At 35.0% G+C, this 26,644-nt stretch overlaps 1 protein-coding gene across 4 annotated transcripts in view; it reads right to left on the reverse strand.

The window, feature by feature from the left end:
* Positions 1–26,644, reverse strand: part of Wnk3 (WNK lysine deficient protein kinase 3) — a 140,021-nt gene that overhangs the window by 5,803 nt on the left and 107,574 nt on the right. For 2 of the 4 annotated variants that reach the window (XM_077107182.1, XM_077107181.1), the window contains exons 17-20: positions 25,114–25,204; positions 24,444–24,574; positions 23,241–23,863; positions 18,279–18,490 (exon numbers count right to left, since the gene is read on the reverse strand). In XM_077107182.1, coding sequence (XP_076963297.1) covers positions 18,279–18,490; positions 23,241–23,863; positions 24,444–24,574; positions 25,114–25,204 — 1,057 coding nt within the window. Of the gene's footprint in view, positions 1–17,040; positions 17,051–18,255; positions 18,491–23,240; positions 23,864–24,443; positions 24,575–24,972; positions 25,205–26,644 lie in introns of all 4 variants that reach the window. The other 2 variants (XM_077107179.1, XM_077107180.1) reach the window with 2 other exon arrangements.

Below are 26,644 nucleotides of genomic sequence, written 5' to 3' on the forward strand. Positions count from 1 at the left end.
CACATTTGTTATGATCTTTTTTTTTCTTAAAAAATTTTAAGACCATTTCTGTACTAAAAGAAAATACAATATAGGAATTCTTCCCATATACAACTAGATTGGCTGTCAGTGATAGCTACTGCACTTGGAGCACAATAGCCAACATGTATAGGAAAAACTAATAAATCAAAACAAGTATTTAAGTGGAAAGAGCTGGGGTAATACCACTCCTAAATAGGCAACTGAAATCTCTATACATACATCTGCAAACACACACACACACACACACACACACCAAGAACCATTATTATGTAAGAAAAAAATTCTATCTGAATGTTATTTGGTGTCTAGCTATGCTTTCCATATGGTAGGAACATTTATTTATTGATTTTACTGTTCATATCATACTATAAAAGACCACTTAAACTTTAAAGGCCAGGAAATACCTGATCAATGCACAGTAAAACAAGTTTTCTACAAATAGTTTATGGTAGGTGGTAGCAACATTACTTATGAACTCCAAAGGTACTCTTTAATATTCATTTCTTATTGATGAAATGAATAAAACAAGAGTTCAGTCTTTATTGCTTTTTTTTAGAACTTCTCCTAAGACATTGCCTATATTCAGATAGTTTTGATGATTATTAACCTACTGCAAATGTTTCTATTTCTAATCTGAAACCCGGATTTCTCTCTGCAATCCCAAGCTCACACCTAACTCCTACCTGGAATTTAAGGAATAATTCAATATACCTAGAATCAAAATTCTCATGGTCCTGGATATGACACTTCACCAATATGTCACATTTCTGTTAAAGATACCAAATTTTCTTCAAATAACCCAGACAGAGATCCTTTGGATCTCCTAAACACCCACACACATATCTACTCCACCACTACAGTATAGCAATTCATCCTATATAACATCTCTTCTAGTTTCATTTCCATAATTCTCTAAACTCTTAATCATTTCATGTATGTTGTACTATGATTACAACGATGTAAATGAACTCACTTTCTGGTTCTAGTCAATATATTCTTCACACTGCCACCAGATTAGCATTAGTTAAATGTGGTTTTCAGTATTCTACTTGTATGCTCGGGGGTGGGGGGAATAGTACCTTTATGCTAACAGTGGTTCTCAAATTGTGTACATGGCAATGTCCTTTGGAAATCATGCTTGACTTTTTGAACAAATATATTACTTCATTTTTAAAATTTCTTCTTCTTCTTCTTCTTTGGCTGTGCTGGGTTGAACCCAGGTCCTCATGCTTGCTAAGCAAATGCTGTACCACTGAGCCACGTTCCCAGACCCTGTCATTTATTATTCTTAAACAAATACATCTCACTTATTAAATTTAAATATATAATTTTATGTTAAATCAGACAAATTATCTTATTAACAAACACTAGAATGGACATATAGTGGCAGCTTAAATTTAAATATATAATTTTATGTTAAATCAGACAAATTATCTTATTAACAAACACTAGAATGGACATATAGTGGCAGCTGTCAAAGTTCTTTTTTTTTTTAAGTATGGAAGAAAACCTTTCTAGTGTCAACACTCCATTTCACCCAATATAGTCTTTCTCCCAAATAAATCTTGTATTTTATCATTTGCATGCCTTAATAGCATGCAGATTTACCTACTCAAAATATTCTTTCCTAATCCACTTAATTTTATTTTAAAAAAATATTTATTTTTTAGTTGTAGTTGGACACAATACCTTCATTTTATTTATTTGTTTTTATGTGGTGCTGAGGATTAAACCCAAGATCTCACACATGCTAGGTGAGTGCTCTACCGCTGAGCCACAACCCCAGCCCCTATGCCACTTAATTTTAATCCTGACCATTTATCCTTAAGATCAACCCATATCCTACCCTCCTGCATGAAACATTCTCAGACCACTATCACCCTTGATGATTTACTCCTCCTAACCCACTACAGATACAAATTTAAAAAAATTATTGGTGCATAACAATTATAATTGGAAAATATAGAAGATATTGACAATATGACCTACCCAAATTGAATTTAAAGGATACAGAAAACCTAAACAGACTAATAATGAGAAATAAGATTGAAGCAACAATTAAAAGCCTTCCACCAAACAAAAGCTTGGATTCTCAATTGAATTCTACCAGACCATTAATAAAGAACTAATTCCCATACTCCTCAAATGATTCTATGAAACAGAAGAGAATCAAACACTTCCAAATTCATTCTAAGCATCCAGTATCACCCTGATACCAAAAACACATTAAAGACACATCAAAGAAAGTAAACTATAGCTCAATATCCCAGATGAACATAGCTGCAAAAATCCTTAATATTAGCAATCCAAATTCAAAAACACTAAGATGATTATACAACATATTCAAGTTGGTTTTATCCCAGGGATATAAGGCTGATTCAACATAAATAAATAAATAAACATAACTCATCACATAAACAGAATCAAACACAAAATTCACACAATCATCTCAATAGATGCAGAAAAAGTCTTTGACAAAACCCAAGAACCATTCATGTTAAAAACAGCGAAGAAACCAGAGACAGAAGGAACTGACCTCAATATTTTAAAGGTTGTGTAGGAAAACCTCACTGAACAAAGAAAAATTGAAAGCATTTTCTCTGAAAGAAGAAATAAGATAAGGATGTCCATCTATTATCACCAACCCTATGCAATATAATTCTTGGAACTCTAGGAAGAGCAATCAGGCAGGAGGAGGGAATTATAGGGATACAATTAGTAAAAGAAGAAATCAAACTTTATTTGCTTATGACATGGCCAAATACATAGAAGACCCAAAAACTCCACCAGAAGACTTCTAGATCTGATAAGCAAATTCAGTAAGGTTGAGGATGCAAAATCATCATATGAAAATCAATAGCTTTCCTATAATCCAATAATAAATCTGCTGAGAAAGAAGTCAAGAGAACTATTTTGTTACAATAGCCTAAAACACACACACACACACACACACACACACACACACACACAGGAATCAATCTAAATAAGGAGGTGAAAGAACTCTACAATGAAAAGTATTAAAAATTGAAGAGGAACATTGGAACATTGGAAAGACCTCCAATGTCTATGTCCAGAATTAATATTGTGTAAATGGCTAAATGCAATCCCCATCACAATACTAGTGACATTCTTCACAGAACTAGATAAAACAGTCCTAAAATTCATTTGGAAGAATAAAAGACCCAGAATAGCCAAAGAAATCCTAAGCAGTAAGAGTGACCCTGAAGGCATCATAATACCTGATCCTGAGTTATAATACAGAGCTATACTACAAAAACATCATGGTATTGGCATAAAAACAGATAGAAGACCAGTAGAATTGAAACAAATAAACCCCACACATACAGTTATCTGATCCTTGAAATAGGTGCAAAAAACATGCATGGGAGAAAAGGTAGTCTTTTTATTAAATGGTGCTAGGATAACTGTATATTCTTATGTATGAGACTAAAACTAGACCCCTCTCACTCTGCACAAAAATCAACTTAAAATGGAACAAAGACCTAGACATTATACCAGAAACACCACAACTACTAGAAGAAAATATAGGGGCAACATTCCAACATATTGGCAGAGGAACCAATTTGTTTAACAAGACTCTTGAAAAGCTCAAGAAATAAAACAAAGGATCAATAAGTGAGATGGCATCAAATTAAAAAGCTTCTGCACAGCAAACAAAATAATTAAAAGCATGAAAAGTGAACCTGCAGAATGGGAAAAAAATCTTTGTCAGCTACTGCTCTGACAGAAGAAGAATATCCAGAATAGTAAAGAATTCAAAAAATTTAACACCAGAAAACTAATAATGCAACCAATAAATGGGCCATAGAACTAATTAGACATTTTTCAAAAGAAAAAACACAAATGGCCAACAAATATTTGCAAAAATGTTCAACATCCTTAGCCATCTGGGAGAGGCCAGTCAAAACTATATTAAATTTAGGCATGGTGGCACAGGCCTGTCATCCCAGCAGCTCAGGACCTAGGCAGGAGGATCTCGAGTTCAAAGCCAGACTCAGCAAGGGTGGGACACTAAGCAACTCAGTGAGACCCTGTCTCTAAATAAAATACAAAATAGGGCTGGGTGGGCTGGGGTTGTAGTTTAGTGGTTGGTGCTTGTCTTGCATGTGTGAGGCACTGGATTCAATCTTCAGCACCACATAAAATAAATAAATAAAACAAAGATATTGTGTCCACCTATAACTAAAAAAAAAAAATAAAATAAAATAAAAAAATAGGGCTTGGGATGTGGCTCAGTAGTTGAGTCCCCAGAGTTCAATCCCTGGTACTACAACAACAACAACAACAAAAGTATAGTAACAATTCATCTCCCTACAGTTAGAATAGCAATCATTAACAATACAAATAACAATATTTGTTGGTGAGAATGGGGTACAGTTATACTTTGTTGGTGGGACTGCAAATTAGTTTAACCACTTTGATAAGCAGTATGAGAGTTCTCAAAAGATTAGTAATGAAACCACTATATGTCCCACTCTTTGGCATTCATCAAAAAGATCTAAACTCAGCATTATAGTAATACATAAATACTAATGTTTTTGGCAGCATAATCCACAATAGCCTAGCTATAGAACCAGCCTATATGTCCATCAACAGATGAATACATAAAGAAAATGTGGTATACATACACAATAGAGGTTTAGTTGGCCATAAAGAAGAATTAAATTATGTCATTTGTGGTAAATGGATGGAATTGGAAAACATGATGTTAAGTGAAATAAGTCAGACTCAGTCAAGGATCTAATGTTTTCTCTCATACATGTAAGGTAGAAAGAGAAGGAGGGAAAATGAATATTTCCCAAAGGAAAGGCGGGGGAAAAATCTCATGAAAATAGAAGACCAATAGAATAGAGGAAAGGGATAAAGAGGGAGAGAGGAAGGGAGGGCATAGGATAATACTAGGGAATGAAATCTACTAAATTGTGCTATGTATATGTATGAATATACTACAATGAAATAATTATATATGACAATTTAATACAATTAAATAATTAAATGTAATTAAAGTAAAAATAATAGATGGGAGCTCAGTAAAGTATGGCACATGGATCAGGGAGGGAGGAATGAATCCCAGTATTATGCATAATTATAATGAATCAATTAAAAAACATCACAGAACTAAAAGGAAAAACAAATTGGCAAGTATAAATGGGTCATCTCTAGTTTTTATCAATAAACAGCAAAATCAGTGGGTAGTAAGTGAGCAAGTATATAGAATTGAACAATATCACCAAACACCAAGAACTATTTGATAATTATAGAATAATCTACTCAACAAGCTGGGCGTGGTGGCACACACCTGTAATCCCAGCAGCTCTGGAGGCCGAGGCAGGAGGATTGCAAGTTCAATGTCAGCTTCAGCAACAGTGAGGTGCTAAGCAACTCAGTAAGATCCTATCTCTAAAAATACAAAATAGGGCTGGGGGATGTGGCTCAGTGGATGAGTGCCCTTGAGTTCAATCCCCAGTACCAAAAAAAAAAAAAAGAATAATCTACTGAACAATAGCAGAACATGCTTTATTTTCATTGCATATAGAATATTCATCAAGATAGATTGCATGCCATAAAATCAATCTTAACAAAAAGTTTTAGTTCAACAAATAAAGGTCAATTTCAGTTTAAAAAAGGCACAACCTTAAATAGAGAAGAATTAAACATGTTGAAAATATGTCCTCCATCATAATTAATAATAGGTGAGATAATTTTTCAAGCACTTGAATATTAAATAACACTACCAAATAATCCATGTATCAAAGAATAGTCTTAAGGAAATTAGAAAATATTTGGAACTTAAATAATCAAAAGTTAGGCAACTTGGGCTGGGCTTGTGGCTCAGTGTTAGAGCGCCTGCCTAGCATGTGTGAGGCACTGGGTTCGATTCTCAGCACAATAAATAAATAAATGCCCATCAACAACTAAAAAAAATATTTAAAAAAAAGTTAGGCAACATGGGAAGGGTGTAGGTGAGGGAGGGACAGAGACAAGATCATTAATGTTTATAAGAGTGAAGTTGGATCTGAGGAATAACCTCTACTGTTTTATAGGACAATTGGAAAACTGGTTGAAGTAGTAGAGGGATTTTTAATGGTCTCAAAAATAAGATAAATGTCTGAGGTAATCGTATGCCAATTACCTTGATCTGATCATTACCCATTGTATACATATATTGAATTGTCACACTGTACCCCATAAATATGATTATACTGTATCAATTTAAAGTAGTATAATTTAAAAAATTTCTTAGGTATGCTAGGTTCTCGAATCCCAGGCTTCTCCTTGACCCTACCCTCACCAGAAAATAATACTATGGGGATGCTAGAAAACAAAGAGTAAACTATACTCTATGTGACTTTAAAAAAAAGGTCATTTAGCAAGTCAGAAATCTAAGAATGGACTGTAGATTTTGTCAAAAGAATCTAACCATATTGCCCAAGTATGAAGCAACCTGATTTAACAGGTCTTAGGAACAAGTGCTAAATGATTTAACTTTGGAAATGAGTGGCACCTGTAATACTAAAGGCAAAAATAAAAACCCCAGAATTTTTCATAAGCACTGTATTTTAGCTGATAAAGGTGTTTACAACTGGGATTTGAGTTAACAATTTTGAAAGTGCTATACCTATATACTGTAACTGAACAATTCAGTACATTGATAAAGGATGGTGGGGACCGAGTTTCTCTCTGCTGGAAGGGGATGTTATAGATAGACAAGCAGAGAAGGGTAGCATGGTCCATGTCATAATGGAGTAGAACTGAAGATATCAATATGAATTGAAGTTTACCTTAATATAGACATATATGGCTATACATAGAAATATTCACAAATGGGGGTATATATACATGTATATATGTAGGTGTATATCTGTGTACCCTTATATGTCAGCTAAGAGGTCCTAGAAGCAATGATAGCTCAAGAACCCTAATGCCATTCTCCTATGAAAGGAATTAGGGTTCCTTTTGGAAAAGACTGCTTCTAGGATTAGGGTAAGAAATATACAAGATGCTTTATTACAGAGGTATACTCCTAGCCCTATGAAATTTAATGTAAGATCTAGGTCTGGTGGTGCATGCCTGTCCTCCAAGTAACTAGGGAGGCTGAGGCAGGAAGATCACAAGTCCAAGGAAACCCTCAGAAACTCAGTGAGACCTTCAGCAATTTAGTGAAAACTTGTCTTGAAATAAAATAAAAAATATTAAGGGCTAGGATGTAGTTCATTGGTAAAGTGCCCCTGGGTTCAATCCCAGAACCAAAGAAAAAAAATGTTTTAAAAAAGAAAAATTTAATAAAAGCAAAAACTCTATTCTTGTCCAGTGACTTGAGAGGCTCAGACACAAGGACTGCCAAGTTCAAGACTAGCCTCAGCCACTGAGTGAGGCCCTAAGGAACTTAATGAGATGCTGTCTCAAAAAAAGGGAGGGAGGCTGGGGATATAGCTCAGTTGGTAGAGTGCTTGCCTTGTATGCACAAGACCCTGAGTTCTAATCCCTGGCACCAAAAAAATAAAAATTAAAAAATAAAATAAAGAAAAAAAAAAAAAAAAGAAAGAAATAAAAAAAGAAAAAAAGGCTGGGGATCTAGCTCAATGGAAGTGTACCAATGGGCTCAATCCCCAATACTCACCCCCCTCCAAGCTAAAAACTATATCCTTGAAAAAAAAATCAGTAAAATTGATAAACCTATATCAAAATTGACATAGAAAAACAATAGAGGAAGAAGATACAAATTATAAATACCAGGAATGAAAAGATAATGTTAATGCAGATTTGTCAGATAACAAACAGATAATGAACACTACTAAATGCAAAAATCTTAAAACAGATGAAACGAACAAGTCCTCCCAAAGCACAAATTACCAAAACTCAACACAATGAAATATAACTTCAAAAATCCTATAAACTACTATTAAAAAATTCAAATTTGCCCAGTGGCTCAGGTGAGAGAATGGGAAGTTTGAAGCCAGCCTCAGCAACTTAGCAAGTGCCTGTCTCAAAATTAAAAAAATATAAAAAAGGACTAAGGATGTGGTTGATCACCCTGGGTTCAATCCCTGGTACCCCCCCCCCACACACACACAAAATTTAAAGTTATATTTAAACCTCCCCAAAAGAAATTCTTCCATATATTTAAAGAAGAAATAATAACAATTCAACCACACTGTTTTTCAAAGTATAAATGAAGGGAAGAGATCTATTTCTACAAGTGCAAAATAAGGGCCTAGGTGAGCTTATTTGTCTTCTAAAATAATCAAAATATGGGCAAAAACAACCCAAACCAATCGTAACAGATCTTTGATAATTATCCAAAGACATAGTATAAAATGAAAATTGTCTATATAAAACAAGCTACTGGTGCCTGTGATATTTTAATTTGGGGCATTTCCCATTCCCCCTTTATCCACAGTAGAGTGTTATTGTAGCCAAAAGCCAACAACAATAAAGACAATGGATAGATCAGATCTCTTTATGAGCTCCCTTCAAAGAAACACACCCCAGAGAACAATTATATTTTGCAGCAACTTGGAAAATCTCTATATTCAGAATGTGGAGGATATTGATTTCATTCAAAGCTCAGCTCAGCTAGCAGTGGAGTAACATAATGGGGTGGAGAATAGGGGGATATCTGCAGAGCATTACTGAAAGAAAATGGATGCTGGGAATAATACAACTGCCTAAAGCTGTGATTTCAGCTGGCACAAACAATAACCTAGTCTAGCTTGTTGTGGTAGTAAGTGCCTTTAAATGACAGGAACAGATAGGGATGCCCACACCTACCACATCTACTCAACATAGTTCTTAAAACTCTATCCTGAGCAATTAGGTAAAAGAATGAAATAAAAGGGATACAAACAGAAACAGAATAGCTCAAACTATTGCGAATGGCATGATTCAGTATTTAGAAGATGCAAAAAACTCCACCAGAAAATTTCTAAGAATCATAAATGAATTAAGCAAAATTGTAGGATAGAAAATTAACACCCAAGATTCAACTGCATGCCTAGATGAATCAGCTGAAAGAGAAATTAGGACAATCATCACATTCACAGTAGCATCAAAAAAATAAAATACTTGAGAATCAAACTAACAAAACTACAGACCACTAAAGAAAGAAATTGAGGAAGACCTTAAGAGCTAGAAAGACCTCCAATGTTCTTGGATAAGCAGAATTAATATTGTCAAAATGGCCATACTACCAAAACCAGAACAAAGATTCTATGTAATTCCTATCAAAATTCCAATGATGTTCTTCATAGAAAAAAAAATAGCAGTCATGAAATTCATTTGGAAAAATAAGAGGCCCAGAATAGCCAAAGCAATCCTTAGCGAGAAAATAGAAGATGGAGGCATCACAATACTGGACCTTAAATTTTACTCAGAGCTATAATAACAAAAAACAGCATGGTATTGGCACCAAAATAGGCAAGAAGACCAATGAAACAGAATAGAACACACAGTCAAACCCACAAAAATGATGTTACCTCACACTAGACAAAGATTCCAAAAACATACACTGGAGAAAGATAGCCTCTTCAACAAATGGTGCTCAAAAAACTTGAAATCCATAAGCAGTAGAATGAAATTTAACCCTTATCTCTCACCCTGCAAAAAAATTCAACTGAAAGTAGATCAAAGAACTAGAAAATTAGATCAGAAACCCCATACATACTAGAATAAAATATAGGCACAACAATCCAACATATTGGCTCAGGAACCAACTTCTTCAACAGGACTCCTAAAGTACAAGAAGTAAAATCAAATATCAATAAGTGGCCCACTTATATATATATTTTATTCAAAACAAACCAAAAACAACACCAGAAAACAAATAAATCAATAAGTGGGCAAAGGAACTGAACAGACGCTTCTCAAATGAAGAAATACAAATGGTCAACAAATATATAAAAAATATTCAACATCTCTAGCAATTAGAGAAGTGAAAATTAAAACTACACTGAGATTTCATCTCACCGCAGTAAGAATGGCAATTATTAAGAATACATAATAATAAATATTGACAAGGATGCAGGTTTGAAAAGTGTACACTCATATATTGCTGGTGTGGCTGAAAATTGGTGCAACCACTCTGGAAAGCAGTATAGAGATTCCTCAAAAAACTAAGAATGGAACCACCATTTGACCTAGCTATCCCACTCCTCAGTACATATCCAAAAGACTTAAACTCAGCATACTACAGTGATGTAGCCACATCAATATTTATAGCACCTCAATTCATAATAGCTAAGCTATGGAACCAACCAAGGTACCCTTCAACAGATGAATGGATAAAGAAAATGTGGTATATATACACAATGGAGTACTACTCAGCCATAAAGAAGAATGACTTTATGATATTTGCCAGTAAATAGATGGATCTGGAGACTAAATCAAATAAGCCAGTCCCTAAAAGTCAAAGGTCAGACATTTTCACTGATATATGGAATCTAACCCACACTAAGGGGAGAGGGAGAAAGAACAGAAATTCAGTAGATTAGACAAAGGGGGATGAAAGGAAGGGGAGGGGGACAGGAAGAGGTAAGAGGAGTTAATCTGTCATAATTTTCCTATGTACATATATGAATATACCACAGTGAATCCCACCATTGTATACATCCACAAGAATGGGGTCCTAATTAGAATAAGATATATTTTATGCTTGTATAATTATATCAAAATGGATTCTACTATCATGAATAACTAATAAGAACCAATTAAAAGAAAAAACAACGTCCCTAATCTTTTAAACCTGGATGACAGGTATTAATCTACACATTGAAGAAGCTCAATGAACTACAACTAGATTAAGCTCCATCACATCTGTACATCGACATTCAAAATCAAATTGATGAAAGTCAAAGATATAAAGAAAATCTTCAAAGACAAAAATAGACTAATCATATATAAGCAACCCCCATTAAAACGAAGAGCTGACTTATCAGAATTCATGCCATCCAGAAGACAATGGGATGGCATTATCAAAATGCTGAAAGTGAAAACCTCTCAAACAAGAAGCCTGCCATACCCTCTTTCAAAAATGAAGGAGACCCACACAACACTATGCCATATGTTTCTTTAAGGAGATGACCTTTTCACAGTGACAGACACCATGAACTACATGTAGATGGAGATTCTTGTTTTGTAGAAATGAATACTAGTTTTCTGCAGGCAAATTTTAATCTATTGAAAAAGATATATGAAATCTGTGCAACAGAGTTAAGGATACCAAAGAGTATACCATATTTTTGGAGCCAGCTGTTCAGTTTCAATAATTGATAAAAGGTGGATAAAATCCTATCTATGCATCAAGACAGGATGGGTAATACAAACACTACAACTGAAATTTGGAAATAACCAGTTACAATGACAAAACTATCATGCCTCCATATTTACTTTGCTTATATTTCTGTATTTCAAGAAACTAATGGTGTAACAACTGAAACCTAAACAAACCCTCTAGCTTCATTTGTTTTCAGTTCACTTTAAAAATCACTGATTTGTAGTTTACACAGTTGTCCAATGTAGATTAGTCCCCCACTAGCTTTGCTGTAGATGATACCTCTGGTGAATGGTAACAGCAGACTAGGTTACTTTTCAGGGACTTGAAGGTTGCTTTGTTGAAAGAATTAACTCTTTAACATTTTTTATTAGTTCTTTTTAGTTATTCATGACAGTAGAATGTATTTTAACATATATACATGGAATATAACTTCCCATTCTTGTGGTTGTACATGATGTGGAGTGACACTGATTGTTTATTCATTCATGAATATAGGAAAGTTATGTCTGACTCATTCTACTGTCTTTCCTATTCCAATCCCTCCTTCCTTCCCTCCCTTCATTCCCATTTGTCTTACCCAAAGTACTTCTTTGGATATATATCCAAAGTACTCCTTTAGTATCTTAGCATCTGCATATCAGAGAGAACATTCAGCCTTTGGTTCTTTGGGACTGGCTTACTTCACTTGGCATGATATTCTCCAGTTCCATCATTTACCAGCAAATGTCATAATTTCATTCTTTGTTATGGCTGAGTAGTATTCCATTGTGTACATATTGATAGGCACCTAGGTTGGTTCCATAGCTTAGCTATTGTGTATTGAGGTACTATAAATATTGATGTGGCTACATCAATATAGTATGCTGATTTTAAGTGCTTTGGGTATATACCAAGGAGTGTTATAGCTGGGTTAAATGGTGGTTCCATTCCAAGTTTTCTGAGTAATCTCCATACTGCTTTCCAGAATGGTTTCACCAATTTGCAGTTCCACCACCAATATATGAGTGTACCCTTTTCAAACCCACATCCTCGCCAACATTTATTGTTATGTATTCTTGATAATGCCATTCTCACCGGGGTGAGATGAAATCTCAGTGTAGTTTCTTTTTTAAAATTTTTTTGTAGTTGTACAGATGGTCACAATGTCTTTATTTTATTTATTTATTTTATGTGGTGCTGAGGATCAAACCCAGTGCCTCACACATTCTAGGCAAGTGCTCTGGCACTGAGGTACAGCCCCAGCCCTCAGTTTTTAATTTGCATTTCTCTATTTGTTAGAGATGTTGAACATTTCCATATATTTTTTGAGTGATTATATTTCTTCTTCTGTGAAGTGTCTGTTCAGTTCCTTTGTCCATTTATCGACTGGGTTATTTGGTTTTTTGGTGTTAAGTTTTTGAGTTTTTTATATATCCTGGAGATTAATGGAAGCACTGACTATTCATGAAGGCCTGCTAAACTGCCCAATGGTTGACTAAAAGATGGTGAAAAAGCTTGGCATTTTATCTTCATATTGTATGTGTCTCCTTTCCTACCTTGACCTCTGGATTATATTTTTGCTCAACTCTGCAGATAGACACATTAGTCATTTAAGGAATGTTTGTCAGGGACTGGCCGTATGAGATTAATTTGCCCAAAACTTACCTAATCTTTTTCTTCCACCTTCAAGGTTGAAGACAGTAAGATAAGACTACTTCAGATATTTTCAAGATACAAAGGAGAATCACTACCTTGTAATTACATGAATACCTACCTCCAGTTTCACAACATCCTGTTCTAGACTTCTGGAGAGAACCTGGTTTCACAATGTCCTATTCTAGATCTCTGGAAGGGCATAGAAATCTCTATTCACAAATCATTTCCTAACCTGGGAATCCTGCTTTTCACCTTGTTAAGGATAAAAAGATCTTAAAACTTATGCTGAGATAAGATCCCCTGCTCAGGGACTAGCCTATCAATTTCTCACTGCATTGGCATTCCAAATAAATCATCTTCTTTACCCCAACAACTTGTCCTGGATTCACTGAGCTCCCTTTAGAGCAATGAGTAAATTGACTTGTGTTCAGTAATAACGTGAAATACCAAAAACAAAAATTTTGTTGTGAAAAAAAAATGTGAAAAGGGGAAGATGGATAATTCTTGGAAACATCCTGAATGAACTATATATTTTCTGTGCTCATTCTGATAACTAGTTTTTCTCGATGACTGGCATACAAATTAGATACAAAAATCTTGGCTGGGTTTATGGCTCAGTGCTTGTCTCACATGTGTGAGACATTGGGTTCAATCCTCGACACCACATAAAAATAAGTAAAATAAAGGCTGAGGTTGTGGTTCAGCAGTAGAGTGCTTGCCACATAATAATAAAATAAAGAAATAAAGGTATTGTCCATCCACAACTATAAATAAATAAATAAATAAATGAGCAAAGAAAGAAAGAAAGAAAGGTATTGTGTCCATCTACAATAAACATATACTTAAAACATCCAAATTTCAACTGAATTTATTGTTTTTAGAATAGGCCTTTCCTATGAATATTTCATTATTTTGATTTCTATTTTTAATAAGAATGCAGTAGAGGAAGGGTGTGGTAGTGTATGTCATAATCCCAGCTACTTGGGAGGCTGAGGCAGCTTGGGCAAGTTTGTGAAAGCATGTTTCAAAATTAAAATTAAAAAGGGCTAAGCATATATCTCAATGGTAGTGCGCACATGGGTTCAATTCTTAGTACTACTAAAATAAATAAATTAATTAATTAATAAAAATGTAAAAGCAGGGGCTGAGAATGTAACTCAGTTTTTGAGCATTGGCCTACCTTGCACAAGGCCCTGAATTCAAGCCCATGTACGGGCAAAAAAGAATGGAATGGAGTCTATATTATTTTATATTATTTTCTAGAATTCTGAAAACTAAGTCCAAATAGTTTGATGTCTTTTACAAAAGTGGTTTTGCTTTTTTGTATTTTCAAGTGTCTTAGAGCATAAAACAAAAGTTTATCAACCAACAATTTTTAAGAAAAAATGTTTTATTTCATTCGATTTTGTACTTTTGGTTTGCTTTTCTATCACTTCCATGGCAGAAAGTGATATATCTTTTCATTTAGAAGAGTTTCAAATAGCTAGCTATTTTAGCATTCTATTTACATCATTAAAGAATTTCACACTGTCTAGAAGAAGAGGTATTAAGAGTAACATATTTCTGTGAGCTAGAAGCTGTAATGTGGTCATAGAGCTTGAATTTAAAATAATCACCAAAATTTTATTCTAATTCCCTAGCCACCAAACAAAACACAAACACATTTTTTTCTATATCTTATGTTTTGTGGAAAGAAAAATTATTACAAGTTGTGTTTATACTAGGCCCTTTGTACAGCCTTCATTGAGAAAAAGATAGTTTTCTATCTCATTGTTTTCAAAATAAATTCCACAAATTAAAAAAATGAATAAAAATGAAAATATATATCATGAAAAAACATTGAAATTTATTGCAGCTAACCTAACTTACAATACTGAAGGATGTTCTTTAGTATGAAATAAAAGTCCACATTAAGAAACAAAGTACACTGTTGAAAGGAAATATAGGTAAATATAAAATACAGCATAAATTTATTTTGTGTTTATGACTTTTTTCTTCTCCCATCTGATTTCAATGATGACTGCACATGCAATAATTATAAAAATGTTGATGAGCTTATAAAATGTATAAATAGGTAATGTGTATAACAATAACAGTACAGAGAAGTTGGGAGGGAATATACACACAGAGAAAAGTTTTGTAATCATTAAAATTGTTGGTTTGAATCAGAACTAGATTGCTTTAAATTAAGAACCTAATTATAATCCTATATCAAAAAAAATGGTAAAAAAATTAAAGGAACAACAAAGGAATTTTAAAGTTAAACTACAAAATATCTGCTTAACACAAAAGGAGGCAACAAGCAAGGAAGAAGGTAACAAAAAAAGCTTAGAACATATGCAAAACAAACAGTAAAATAGCAGGCATAAATCCTATCTTATTTATAATTACATTACATGGAAATGGTTTCAATACCCAAATCAAAAGACAGATTGTCACAGACTTGATTAAAAAAACAGGATAGGATAACCACAATAATCACTATTTGGATTAAAAAACATAAATACATAAAAAGAATGGATAAAAAGATATAGCAGTAAAAAAGAAAAGCCTAGGAAAACCTTTAATTTCAGTGGCTTGGGAGGCTGAGGCAGGAGGATAATGAGTTCAAAGCCAGCCTCATGAACAGCATTGGTGAGGCCCTAAGCAACTCAGTGAGACCCTGTCTCTGAATAAAGTACAAAATAGGGTTGGGGATGTGGCTCAGTGGTTGAGATCCCTGAGTTCAATCCCTGATACTTCTAACCCCAAAGATATAGCAGTAAAGAAAGAGAGCTGTATTTGCTATATTAATATCAGAAATATTTGCTAATATCAGGAAGACAACAATTATAAATATATGCATATAACAACTGAATTTCAAATTATATGAAGCAAAAATGAACAGAACTGAAAGGAGAAATTTAATAATGGTTGGAGACAACAAAAACCCTCTTTCCCCTTGCCTTTCCTTTCATTTCCTCCTTTTTCAGACAAGGTCTTACTCTATAGCCCAGGGTGGCCTTAAACTCTTCCTGCCTCAGCCTCTTAAGTAGATGGAACCACAGGCAAGGGCCACTACACCAAGCTTTATAATCTACTTCAACACAATAATAATCCAAAGCCATCTTAAAGCCAAAGTTTTGGTGAATCAGAAAACATGGATTAAGAATAAGTCATGTGGGTGGGTTGGGGGTGTGACTCAGTGGTAGAGCACTTAACTAGCATGCATAGGTCCTGGGTTCAATCTCCAGCACTGCAAAAAGAAATGGAGGTGGGTGGAGGGAAAGGGAGAGAGGAAAATGAGAAGGAAAAGGAATAGAGAGGAGGAGAGAGGAGGGTAGTGGTGGGAGAGGAGGCAAGGGAAAAAGCAAAAGCCTGGCCAACATATGGAGGGAGGGAGGGAGGGAGGGAGGGAGGGAAGGAGGGAGGGAGGGAGGAAGGAAGGAAAGAAGGAAGCAAGGAAGGAAGGAAGGAGAAATATAAAATGTCAGAAAGAAAGTGATGAGAGAGAAAGAAAGAAATACAGACAGACAGAAGGAAAGCCAGCCATATGGGGACAAAAAAGAATAAAATGAAGTAGAGCTATTAATGGAATAGCATCAGACTGAAGGTCATCCCAAAAGCTACTTTCAATCTAAGTCTACCTTTATGAGGACAATACAAAAACAGTTCCAGGGCTGGAAGTATAGATCAGTGGTAGAGTACTTGCCTAGCAAGCATGATGCTCTGGATTCAATCCCCAGAACCAAAGGAAAAAAGTCTAGTTCCCACTCTTGAATTCTGTATTAGTTGTTTGTTGTTGATAACTAATTACCAAAAATTTAGTGGCTTAAAACAACATAAATTTATTATCTTAAAGTTCTATATATTAAAAGTCTAACATGGGGGCTGGGGTTGTGGCTAAGAGGTAGAGCACTTGCCTAGCATGCATGAGGCACTAGGTTTGATCCTCAGCACCACATAAAAATAAAATAAAGATATTGTGTTCACCTATAACTAAAAAATAAATATTAAAAAAAAAGTCTAACATAGGTCTCAGGTCATAAAATGTGGGTGATGGCGGGGCTGCACTCTTTTGGGAGGCAATAGGAGAAATCTGTTTCCTAGACTTTCTAGCTTCTAAAAGCTGCCTGGTCTGGGCATGATGGTGCATGCCTGTAATCCCAGAAGCTTGGGAGGCTGAGGCAGTAGGATCATGAGTTCAAAGCCAGCTTCAGCAACTTAGCAAGGCACTAAGCAACTCAGTGAGACCCTGTCTGTAAATAAAATACAAAATAGGGCTGGGGATGTGGCTCACCGGCCAAGTGCCCCTGAGTTCAATACTAGGTACCAAAAAAAAAAAAAAAAAAAACCCACCAAAGAACAAAACTGCCTGTATTTCTTGGTTTGTGGCCTTCTTCCTTCATCTTTAAAGATAGCAGTGTTATATCTCTCTAATACTGTTTCCCTTATCATATATTTTCTCTGGTCTCCTTTTCTGTCTCCCTTTTCCACTTTGTTGTTGTTCAGTGCTGGGAATGGAACCAAGGTCTCATGCATGCTAGGAAAGTACTCTCCCACTGAGCCACATCCCCAGCCCTCCCCCCTCTTCCTTTTTTAAGGACTCTGTCCTTACACTGGATGCACAATGATCTCCCTATCTTAAAATCACCTGATTAACAACTTTCATTCCATCTGCGATCTTAATTTTCCTTTGTTATATAATCAAATCCAGTCATATGTTTTGGGTCTCTGAATATGGACATCTCTAAATGACCATTATTTTTCCCACTACAAATTCTATTGAGATTTTGCACATGTCTATGTCTTTACAATATACTCTCAAGCTCAACTTTGACTTGGTACATGTAACCAAAGAAGCCTGATCTGATTAGTACTTCTTTAATAGTTGACACTGACCCTCTTTTTTCCAAACTGAATATATGTATTTTACTAATATTCTTATGAATAATAAAGATCTTTTACTTCAGATAAAGTATGAGACTATTTTATTTATCTTTGTGATCAATGAACTCGCCAAGAAACTCTAAATGCAAGACCAGTGTTTCTCATTGACTGATAACATTTCAAGGAAAATTCTGGAAAACAATATTGTGTTTCTAGCTGTTTGTTTTCCGAATGAAAACATGAAAGAAACTCAGCAGTTCTCAACATCTGTCAATTATCCTCATCATTCATACACAAAAGAACATTTAACATAAAAAATAGAGAAAAGAACTTTGGGATAATTTGCACTTATTTAAATAATTTTATCTTAATAAAAACCAAACTAAAATTTCATTCCTTTCTATTTTTGCTTAACTTTTGACCAGGTTTTTTTAAACATTTACTTTCATGATTGATTTACCTGTTGCAACGAAGGAACTGTCTGCGTGTGTCAAGGATTGGGGGCGGCTGCGAAGTTTACTTTTGAAAGATCTTGGTCGACGTGGTGATGCAGGTGGCAAAGGAATCTCTGAAGATTGTGCTTTGCTATCTTTAATTGACCGAAGACGTTCATAGAGCTCCTGAAGCTCTTTATTCTGCTGGGTTTGAAGATTTACCACCTCCTGAATGTGTCTGAATGCAAACCATGCAGAAAATAATTTAATGATTTTATACTAATAAAAGTAAAAGTTAACAAAATTTTAGATTAAGAATGGCAAAATATAGAGTATTTTCACTATTTTAGTATTTTCACTATTTTAGAATGCTTTCTGAAGCATAACCTTAAATTAATTAGTCCTAAAGAAAAAGATGAACCAATTGACAAGAACAAATGTCTAAAATTTCAATATAGATAAAACAAAATTTAAATGTTAACAGTTTGATAACATCAACCTTTTCATTATTAAATGTTGAAAGTATAAATAGGAAGAAAATATTTATAATGTTAAAAGAAGAGTTAATATTCAGAATTTATAAATAGATCCTAAACATCAGTAAGAAAAAAAAATGATAGAAAAATGGGCAAAGAGTAAGAAAAGGTGATTCCAATGAAGAGGAAATACAAATAACAATAAGTATGAGATTATGTTCAAACTTGCTATTAATCAAAGGCACAAAATATAATTGGGGGAAAAAAACATACATAGTTTGGGAGGCAGGGTCTTGCTATAAAGCCCAGAATGGCTTTGAAATTATAATCCTCCTGCCTCAGCCTCACAAAAGCCTGGGATTATAGGCACATGACACTGCACTCAGCTAATAAAATATTTTTAATTCATCTGAATTATGAGTTAAAAAATTCGTAATATCCAGTCTACAGTTGTTAAGATGTAGGTAAACAGATACTTTCAGATATTTTTTTTGAGTATAAAATGATATAGCTATATTGGAACACAGTTTTAACACTATCACTTTAAAATTTATAACATTTTCATTTAGCAATTACATTTTTTAGCTTATAATGACATTTATGCTAAATATGAAAATAGTTTATTAGCTGTGTTTTGTTTTTAAACAAGGAAGAAGCAGGTGTGGCCTAAAATCTTGTCCACAGGCTTGCCTGGCCAATGGGAGGTGATGTGTTTGCAGGCCTGATTTAGTGTCTTTCCACGTGGTGTCCCTGCACCCCACTCTTGTCTCGCCTGCCTCCGTCCTCACTGCTCCTTAGGGCTTCCTGTGTGCCCCCCACTCTCCTGTATCCTGCCTTGACAGAGCTCCTTCTCCTGGAACATTCTCCCTCTGCTTGAAGCCCATTCCAGGTACTGTCTGTGGCTTGGCCTCCAAGATCTGGGAGTCATAGAAGTGCTCAGGGTTGTGCCATTCAGATGAACAGCAGCCGTGGACTGAGTTTGATTGAAGGGAGGCAATGGGTGATAAATGTAGCCTGTGGGGGCATTTGCTAGATCCCTACCAATGCTACCTGGAATGAGGGCCATTTTCAGGGGTGCCACCTCACTACAATGAGGGCATTCTGGCCTGTAAGGACCAGTAGCTCTGCTGGCTTCCCAGCAGAAACTCCTCAGTGGCATCATGAAGCAGTGGTGGAGTAAATTCCAGGAGCTTCTGAGGGAGAGTCCAGGGCCCCGATGTCACCTGGAGCAGGTGAGGGACTGTGGAGTTGCTGACCTTCATGTGGGATGTACATGGCTCTGACCTGTTCAGTTGCACCTTGGGGTTTTCACTGCTATTTCCCTCAAATTCGTGTTCTACAGAACCTCAGGATGCACCTTATTTGGAAATAGATGTGTGTAGCTGAGATGAGATCTACTGGTTACGGTGGGTGGGCCCTAAGCCAATGGCCAGTGTCCTCATAAGAAGGTGATGTGAGGATAGAGACCCACAGTAAAGGCCATGTGCTGAAGGAGGGACAGTGGCCTGGCCTGGCTGCAAGCCAAGGGACACCAAGGACTGCCTACATATCTATCATAAAAATAATTGTATAGCTATGTAAAAAATACAAAAAATGTTTATTTCAGCATTGCTTATATAAGTAGAACTTAAGGCAGACTCAGTGATGCATATCTTTCATCACAGCACTTTGGGAGGCTGAGGCAGGAAGATTCAAGTTCAAGGCCAGCCTTAGCAACTTAGTGAGACCCTGTCTCAAAAAAAAAATTTTAAAAGGACTAGAGATGTAGTCCAGTTTTTTAAATTATTAAAAAATAAAACAGACTTCAGATAACACTGAAATAGTGCAAAGGAGGGATTAAAAAATATATACCCATATATTATACCCATATATTATAATAGGATACAACAACTTTTTAAAAACAATTAGATATGATGCAGATATGAATATCTACAGGCAACAATGTTAATTCAAAAATTGTGAAATAATGTGTATGTTATGATCCCACTTCTGTAAAAAACAAAACCTATATCTGTAAATCCACAGAAAAAGAACCAAAAGATATACTAAATAATTCACAGTAGTTGTCTGAGAAATGAGACTGTGGCATGAGAAATGGAAAACTGTTTTTTTAAATTGTTGTTTGAATATGTTTCCATTTATCACTGTTAATGCATAAAACCCATAACTATAGTTTATTTAAAATAATTTCAATCTAAAAACTAAGCTTACCATTGTGGGCCTAGAGGATAATACACCTTGGAGACAACATCCTGGGGTCTAAAATATTTGTGAACAAATGTAATGCCAAAAGCATATTAAAGAAAAAGTAGAAAATATATTATGTCTTAAGGTCCCTTCCAGGTCTTGGGTTCTATAAGGTTAGGAGAACCCATGTCTCATACTAAACTAATATACTCATAAGGGGTTGAGGTGTAGCTCAGTGGTAGAGTGCTTACCCAGTACATGTAAGGCACTGGGTACAATCCTTAGCACCACATAAAAAAATAAATTAAATAAAGGTATTGTGTCCACCTACAATTAAAAAAAATACTTAAAAAAATAAATAAAGTACTCATAACCATTATAGTCAGCTAAAAAAACCCAACAGTTTAAGAATGGTTTAAAATAATCATAAAAACAGCATTGAAGGGCTGGGGATGTAGCTCAGTGGCAGAGTACTTGTCTGGCATTTGTTGGGCCTTGGGTTTGACCCCCAGCACCACAAAACAAAACAAAAAACTCCCAGGAATATAGTACTGATATCACAAGTATTAAACCACTTTAAAAAGGACTATTTTATTATAAAAGTATAGGTGTACATGTACTGCATAATACTTATTGTATAGTAAAGTTGATATATACATAATGTGTAGTAAAGTCAAACCTATGTAAGTATATTTTGTGTGTGTGTGTGGTAGTAGGGAGTAAATGTAAGGCTTCATACATCCTAGGCAAGTACTCTACGACTGAGCTACATCCTTAGCCTTTTATTTTGAGATAGGGTTTCACTAAGTTGTTCATGCTGGTCTTATCACCAAGTCACCAGCATTATAGGTATGCACCGCCGAGCCTGGCTCTGTATATCTCTGTATATATAGTTTAAAAATAGAACAACAATCTTCCATTGATGAATGTTTAAAACATTCTCAAATTCCTTCTAGGCTCCAGTCAAAAACAAAACACAACACAACCACAGAAATTAGTTGAAGAGAAAATGGTATTTTAATTATCTCATTGACATGTGGAATTTGAGGTTTGGGTTTTTTTTTCTTTTGGGCAAGGGTTTAAAAACTGGGAAAATTCCAAGGATTTTAACCAGCTTTAGTTCTTAAAGCACTAAAACACAGTACTCAATTGAACCATTAATCAAATATGTAAGAATCTGGCTAAAATCTAAGTTTTTTCCATACCTTTATTTTTCTCTCCTCTCTGATTCTCCCTGCTTTCAAGTTTTATGTCCCATAACAGAATAGAAATTCACTAAAGCAAAAGGTACATTAAAAATTGCTTGTTAACGGGGTATGCTAGTGCAGGCCTATAATCCTAGCAACTCAGGAAGCTGAGGCAGGAGGATCCCAAATTTGAGGCTAACCTGGGCAACTTATCAAGACCTGTCTCAAGACCCTGTCTCAAAATAAAAAATAAAAGTACTGGGGATAGAGCTCAATGATACAGAGCTATGGGTTCAATCCCCAGTACTGCCCATCCCCCAAATTGTTTTCAATTTTTCAAAGTAATGGCATCAAGCCATCAATAAGAGACAAGTAATTAATTTGAGAATGTATATATAGTGGGTTACTATGGAACTGAAAAAATTTAATAATGTAGAAATAGTTCTAAAACACAGTGAAATGGTGAAAAAGCAAGATAAAATAGTTTGTATTATAATTTACTCTTTTGGGGAAAATGAAGAACAAAATATGTATACATTTGTTTGTGTATCCATAGACAAACTCTAGATATACCAGAAACAGGTAATATTTGTTTCCTCTAAGGAGAAAAATTAGGTAGTTTGGGTACAGTGGTAGGAGGGAGACCCAACTGATTAAACCTTTTGAATTTTGAAAAATGTGAACAGAGTAAGAATATGGCAACTTTATACTAATTTTTGAAAATATATAACCTAGTTTATAACTCTAAATGCAAAACATTGACAAAACATTATCAAAATATCATTAGTGAAGGTTGATAACCTCATTTACCAAATAACAAACTTGACCTTACTTACCAAATATGTAATTTTACAAGAATAATTATAAAATCTTAATCCAATAGTCCTGATGGATAAGGATTTAGAAAGTAAGCAATAAGAATAAACAGCCAATTAAAATTAGTCTCCAAACTATGAAAATATTTTGTATGCAAGCATTTTAACATTCATAAAGGTCTTACATTACCATTCTTTCTAGTTTTTAATCATAAAAAGATTATAATCATTAAAATGTCACCAATACTAAATTAGCCACAAATCAAATCTTAAGCTCTATAAAACCCAAGACAATTGGATTTCTGACAGAACAGAGTCCTTACTTTTCTCGTAATCTTTGAAGTTCCACTTTCAAGTCTTCATCCTCTATTTCTGACTCATCATCACTGCTCATTGGGGAAGATGGAGAATAGAAGAGTGAACTCTGCGTTTGAGCATAGGCTTGTTCTTCGTGAAGGGGTAAGCCCTGATCACTTTCTGGACCAGTTTTTGCCACTGCCTTCCCATTATCAGCAAGAGTGGCTGAAAATTCACTAGCAGAACTAGGCTGTTTCTCAGCAGGCAGTATCTCTCTCTGTTTAAGCAACAGTTCAGATCCAGATTGCATGCTACTTCCTGTGGCTGAAGTTTCTTCTAATTCTTTTTCTGGGGTCACTGAAGATACATCAGTCTCACAAGCTGTGCTGAAAGACAAGAAGTTGTCTAATTGTTTGGAAATCCCTTTATCTTCTTTAAAGGTTTCATGAAGAGTTTGTAACTTCTGAGAAGAGACTGAAGTCTGAGGATTGTGCATGGCAGGTTCCACTTCTACTAACTGAGACTTTGCAGTTCCACTAAAGGCCAGAGCTTCTTCACTGGACTGATTCGATATTTCCTTGAACGCTGGTCTGTGTTCTATTCCAAAAGATGTCACTTTCAATGATTGCTGCTGAGGAACCGTAATCACCTGAGATATAAAAAGGTATAAGTGTCTGGCTCCACCTAAGTAAAGGGTAACTACATGAAAAAAATTCAACATCAATACACACCATAGACAAATGCTACAATGCACATGTATTGCTATTACCAAAATCTGAAAGTCCCTCTCTATTCCCCATATCATCTTTTAATTGGACACCTTGTGTAAAGACAGTTGATTTCATATTATTCAAATAAAATTCCACAATCAAAACTGCTGAGATTCTAAAGAGCATGAGATTAAATTCATAAAATAGATGACACGATCGCCCACCAAAATCGATGACTCATTTCTGTGATCCAGTCCAATTACTAAAATCCCCACTTCATTAGACTCACCTTTACTGATGGCTTCAAAAGGTGAGAGAATATGTGTAACGTGACCAAAAAAGTATGATCTAAAGACCAATCTGCAAATGTTGTTTTTGTTTTCTGCAGTGTTGGAGATCAAATCCAGGGTCTCACTTATTTGAGGCAAGTGCTCTATCACTGAGCTACCTACGTTCACAACCCTGCTATTACCTTTCATAAGGCCTTTGTAGATTAAGGATTCAACCAAAGACACAAACCTGAAACCGACCCCGCTGAAATGATCCACGCATCGTTTTACATCTACTCAAAGCCCTAGTATCAGCCGTGGACTCCCGTGTCAGTGGAATGGGATCAGGAGCAATTGCTGATCTTATATCTTCTGTTTCCACTGTAAGTTTTGTCAAATTGTAAGCAGAAAAGAGAAAATTGTTAAGACTAAATTTGTTTACATTATCAAAAATGAAGAAAAGCAGAAAAAGTTTAACTCCTGCTAGACAATTAAAAGGTGTTAATGTAATAAGCAAAATTGTATAAGTCCCTAACTCTAATCATACATTGCAAGATTTATCCCAAGACTTAGTATCTATATGAAATGAATAACCAGAAAACCAAATTAATTACTAAAGAAAAAAATAAAATGGCAATGACATTAATGGGACATGTCACATACATGGGCTATGTGGAAAAAGTGACAAAGATTTGTGTATGAACAACCAAAAAAAAAAAAACATAAGTAAATGAAAAGTGATGTTACCTAGTCTATGTCCCTGACTGTAAGCACACTACCTTGATGGACTTTTGATCTCTTGAAAAAGCTGGTTGACTGCCGTAGCCTGTATGCCCAGCTTTTTAATTTGCGAGTCCAGGATTTCTTGCTAATAGGATTTTTGAGACTAGGACAAGTAAAGCTTAGGCCAAAATATCCACCTCCTGTCTGCAGATGAATGGCTCCACCGCTTGACACAGCAGCAGGATAGGCCTCTGGATCCCCTGGAAGTGAAGCATCTGGGGACATCTCCTAATGGAGACAAAAAATAAGAAAACACAAAGTAGCAGTAATTTAGTTAAGTTGGAGAATTTTTTTGCCTAGTGCAATTTCTTATGTGAACTAATCATTAATCATAAATAGGATACTTCCCAGTTATGCAGGAGACTAAAACAGGAAGACTGCAAATTTGAGGTCAGTCTCAATAACTTAGTGAGACCCTATCTCAAAATACAAAAAAAAAAAAAAAAAAAAAATAGAAATAAGAGGTGCTGGGAATGTAGCTCAGTAGCAAAGTGCCCCAGTAATGGAAAAAAAAATAGGATACTGTATATAATTATATTATAGTACTAGATCAGACTGAACCTGAAGTACTCAATTTATAGAAATTAATCCTTTCATTTCTTTCTCCATTTTTTGAGGTATTGGGGATGGTACTCAGGGCCTTGTGCATACTAGGCAATCATAATACTACTAAGCTGCATTCCCAGTTGCCACCATTTCTTTGAAAACATCATTTAAACTTCAGATGAATATAAGAGAAGACTATTAATCTTCCACAGAATATTTTTCATCATTATGTCACCTTTGAAAATTGAAAATTAAATTATTTCCTTTGTATGTACCAATTTACTAAAAAGATTACTGAAATCCCATGCAATTAAAATGAAATGTTCATTTGTTAACATATTATTTAAGAGTTAAAAATACCTGACATATGGGCTGGGGTTGTGGCTCAGTGGTGGAGTGCTTGCCTAGCATTTGTGAGGCACTGGGTTTGATTCTCAGCACCAAATAAATAAATTAAATAAAGGTCCATTGACAACTAAAAATATATTTTAAAAAATACCTTACATATAACAGAAAAACAAAATATCTAAGGCACTTAGAGTAACAGAGAAATATCAATGAATCAAGTTTTTCACTTTATGTAAGCACACAGAAATTTACAAAGAAACACAAAATTACTTTAAATTCCTCCTCTAAAAATTGTTGTTAACATTAGGCCATGCTAGCTATGAAAATCACTCTTCTTGTCTTCCTATATACTGCCCGCTAAAACCAGAAATAACTGTTGTATCCATTTATCTTAAAAATATATTTCCTATAATAATTAATACAAAATTAATAGACACAACAACAAATACTTTGGGAAACATAAGAATGGTCACTATAAATCTAGAGGATTAAAGGCAAACATAAAAGCACAAAGAATGGGGAGGGCACAGTGGCACACACCTGTAATCCCAGTGACTCAGGAGACTGAGATAGGAGAATCACAAATTCAAGGCCAGCCCCAAGAAATTAGTGAGACCCTGTTCCAAAATTAAAAATACAAAAGGCTGGGGATGTAGCTCTGTGATAGAGTACTTCTGAGTGGGTTCAATTTCCAGTACCATAAAACAAAACAAACAAATAAAAAAATGGGATTTAGCATTTGTCTGCAGGAAGATGTTCGATATGACAGTAAGC

This window comes from Callospermophilus lateralis, chromosome X (genome assembly GCF_048772815.1).
Source record: "Callospermophilus lateralis isolate mCalLat2 chromosome X, mCalLat2.hap1, whole genome shotgun sequence".
Lineage (NCBI taxonomy): Eukaryota > Metazoa > Chordata > Mammalia > Rodentia > Sciuridae > Callospermophilus > Callospermophilus lateralis.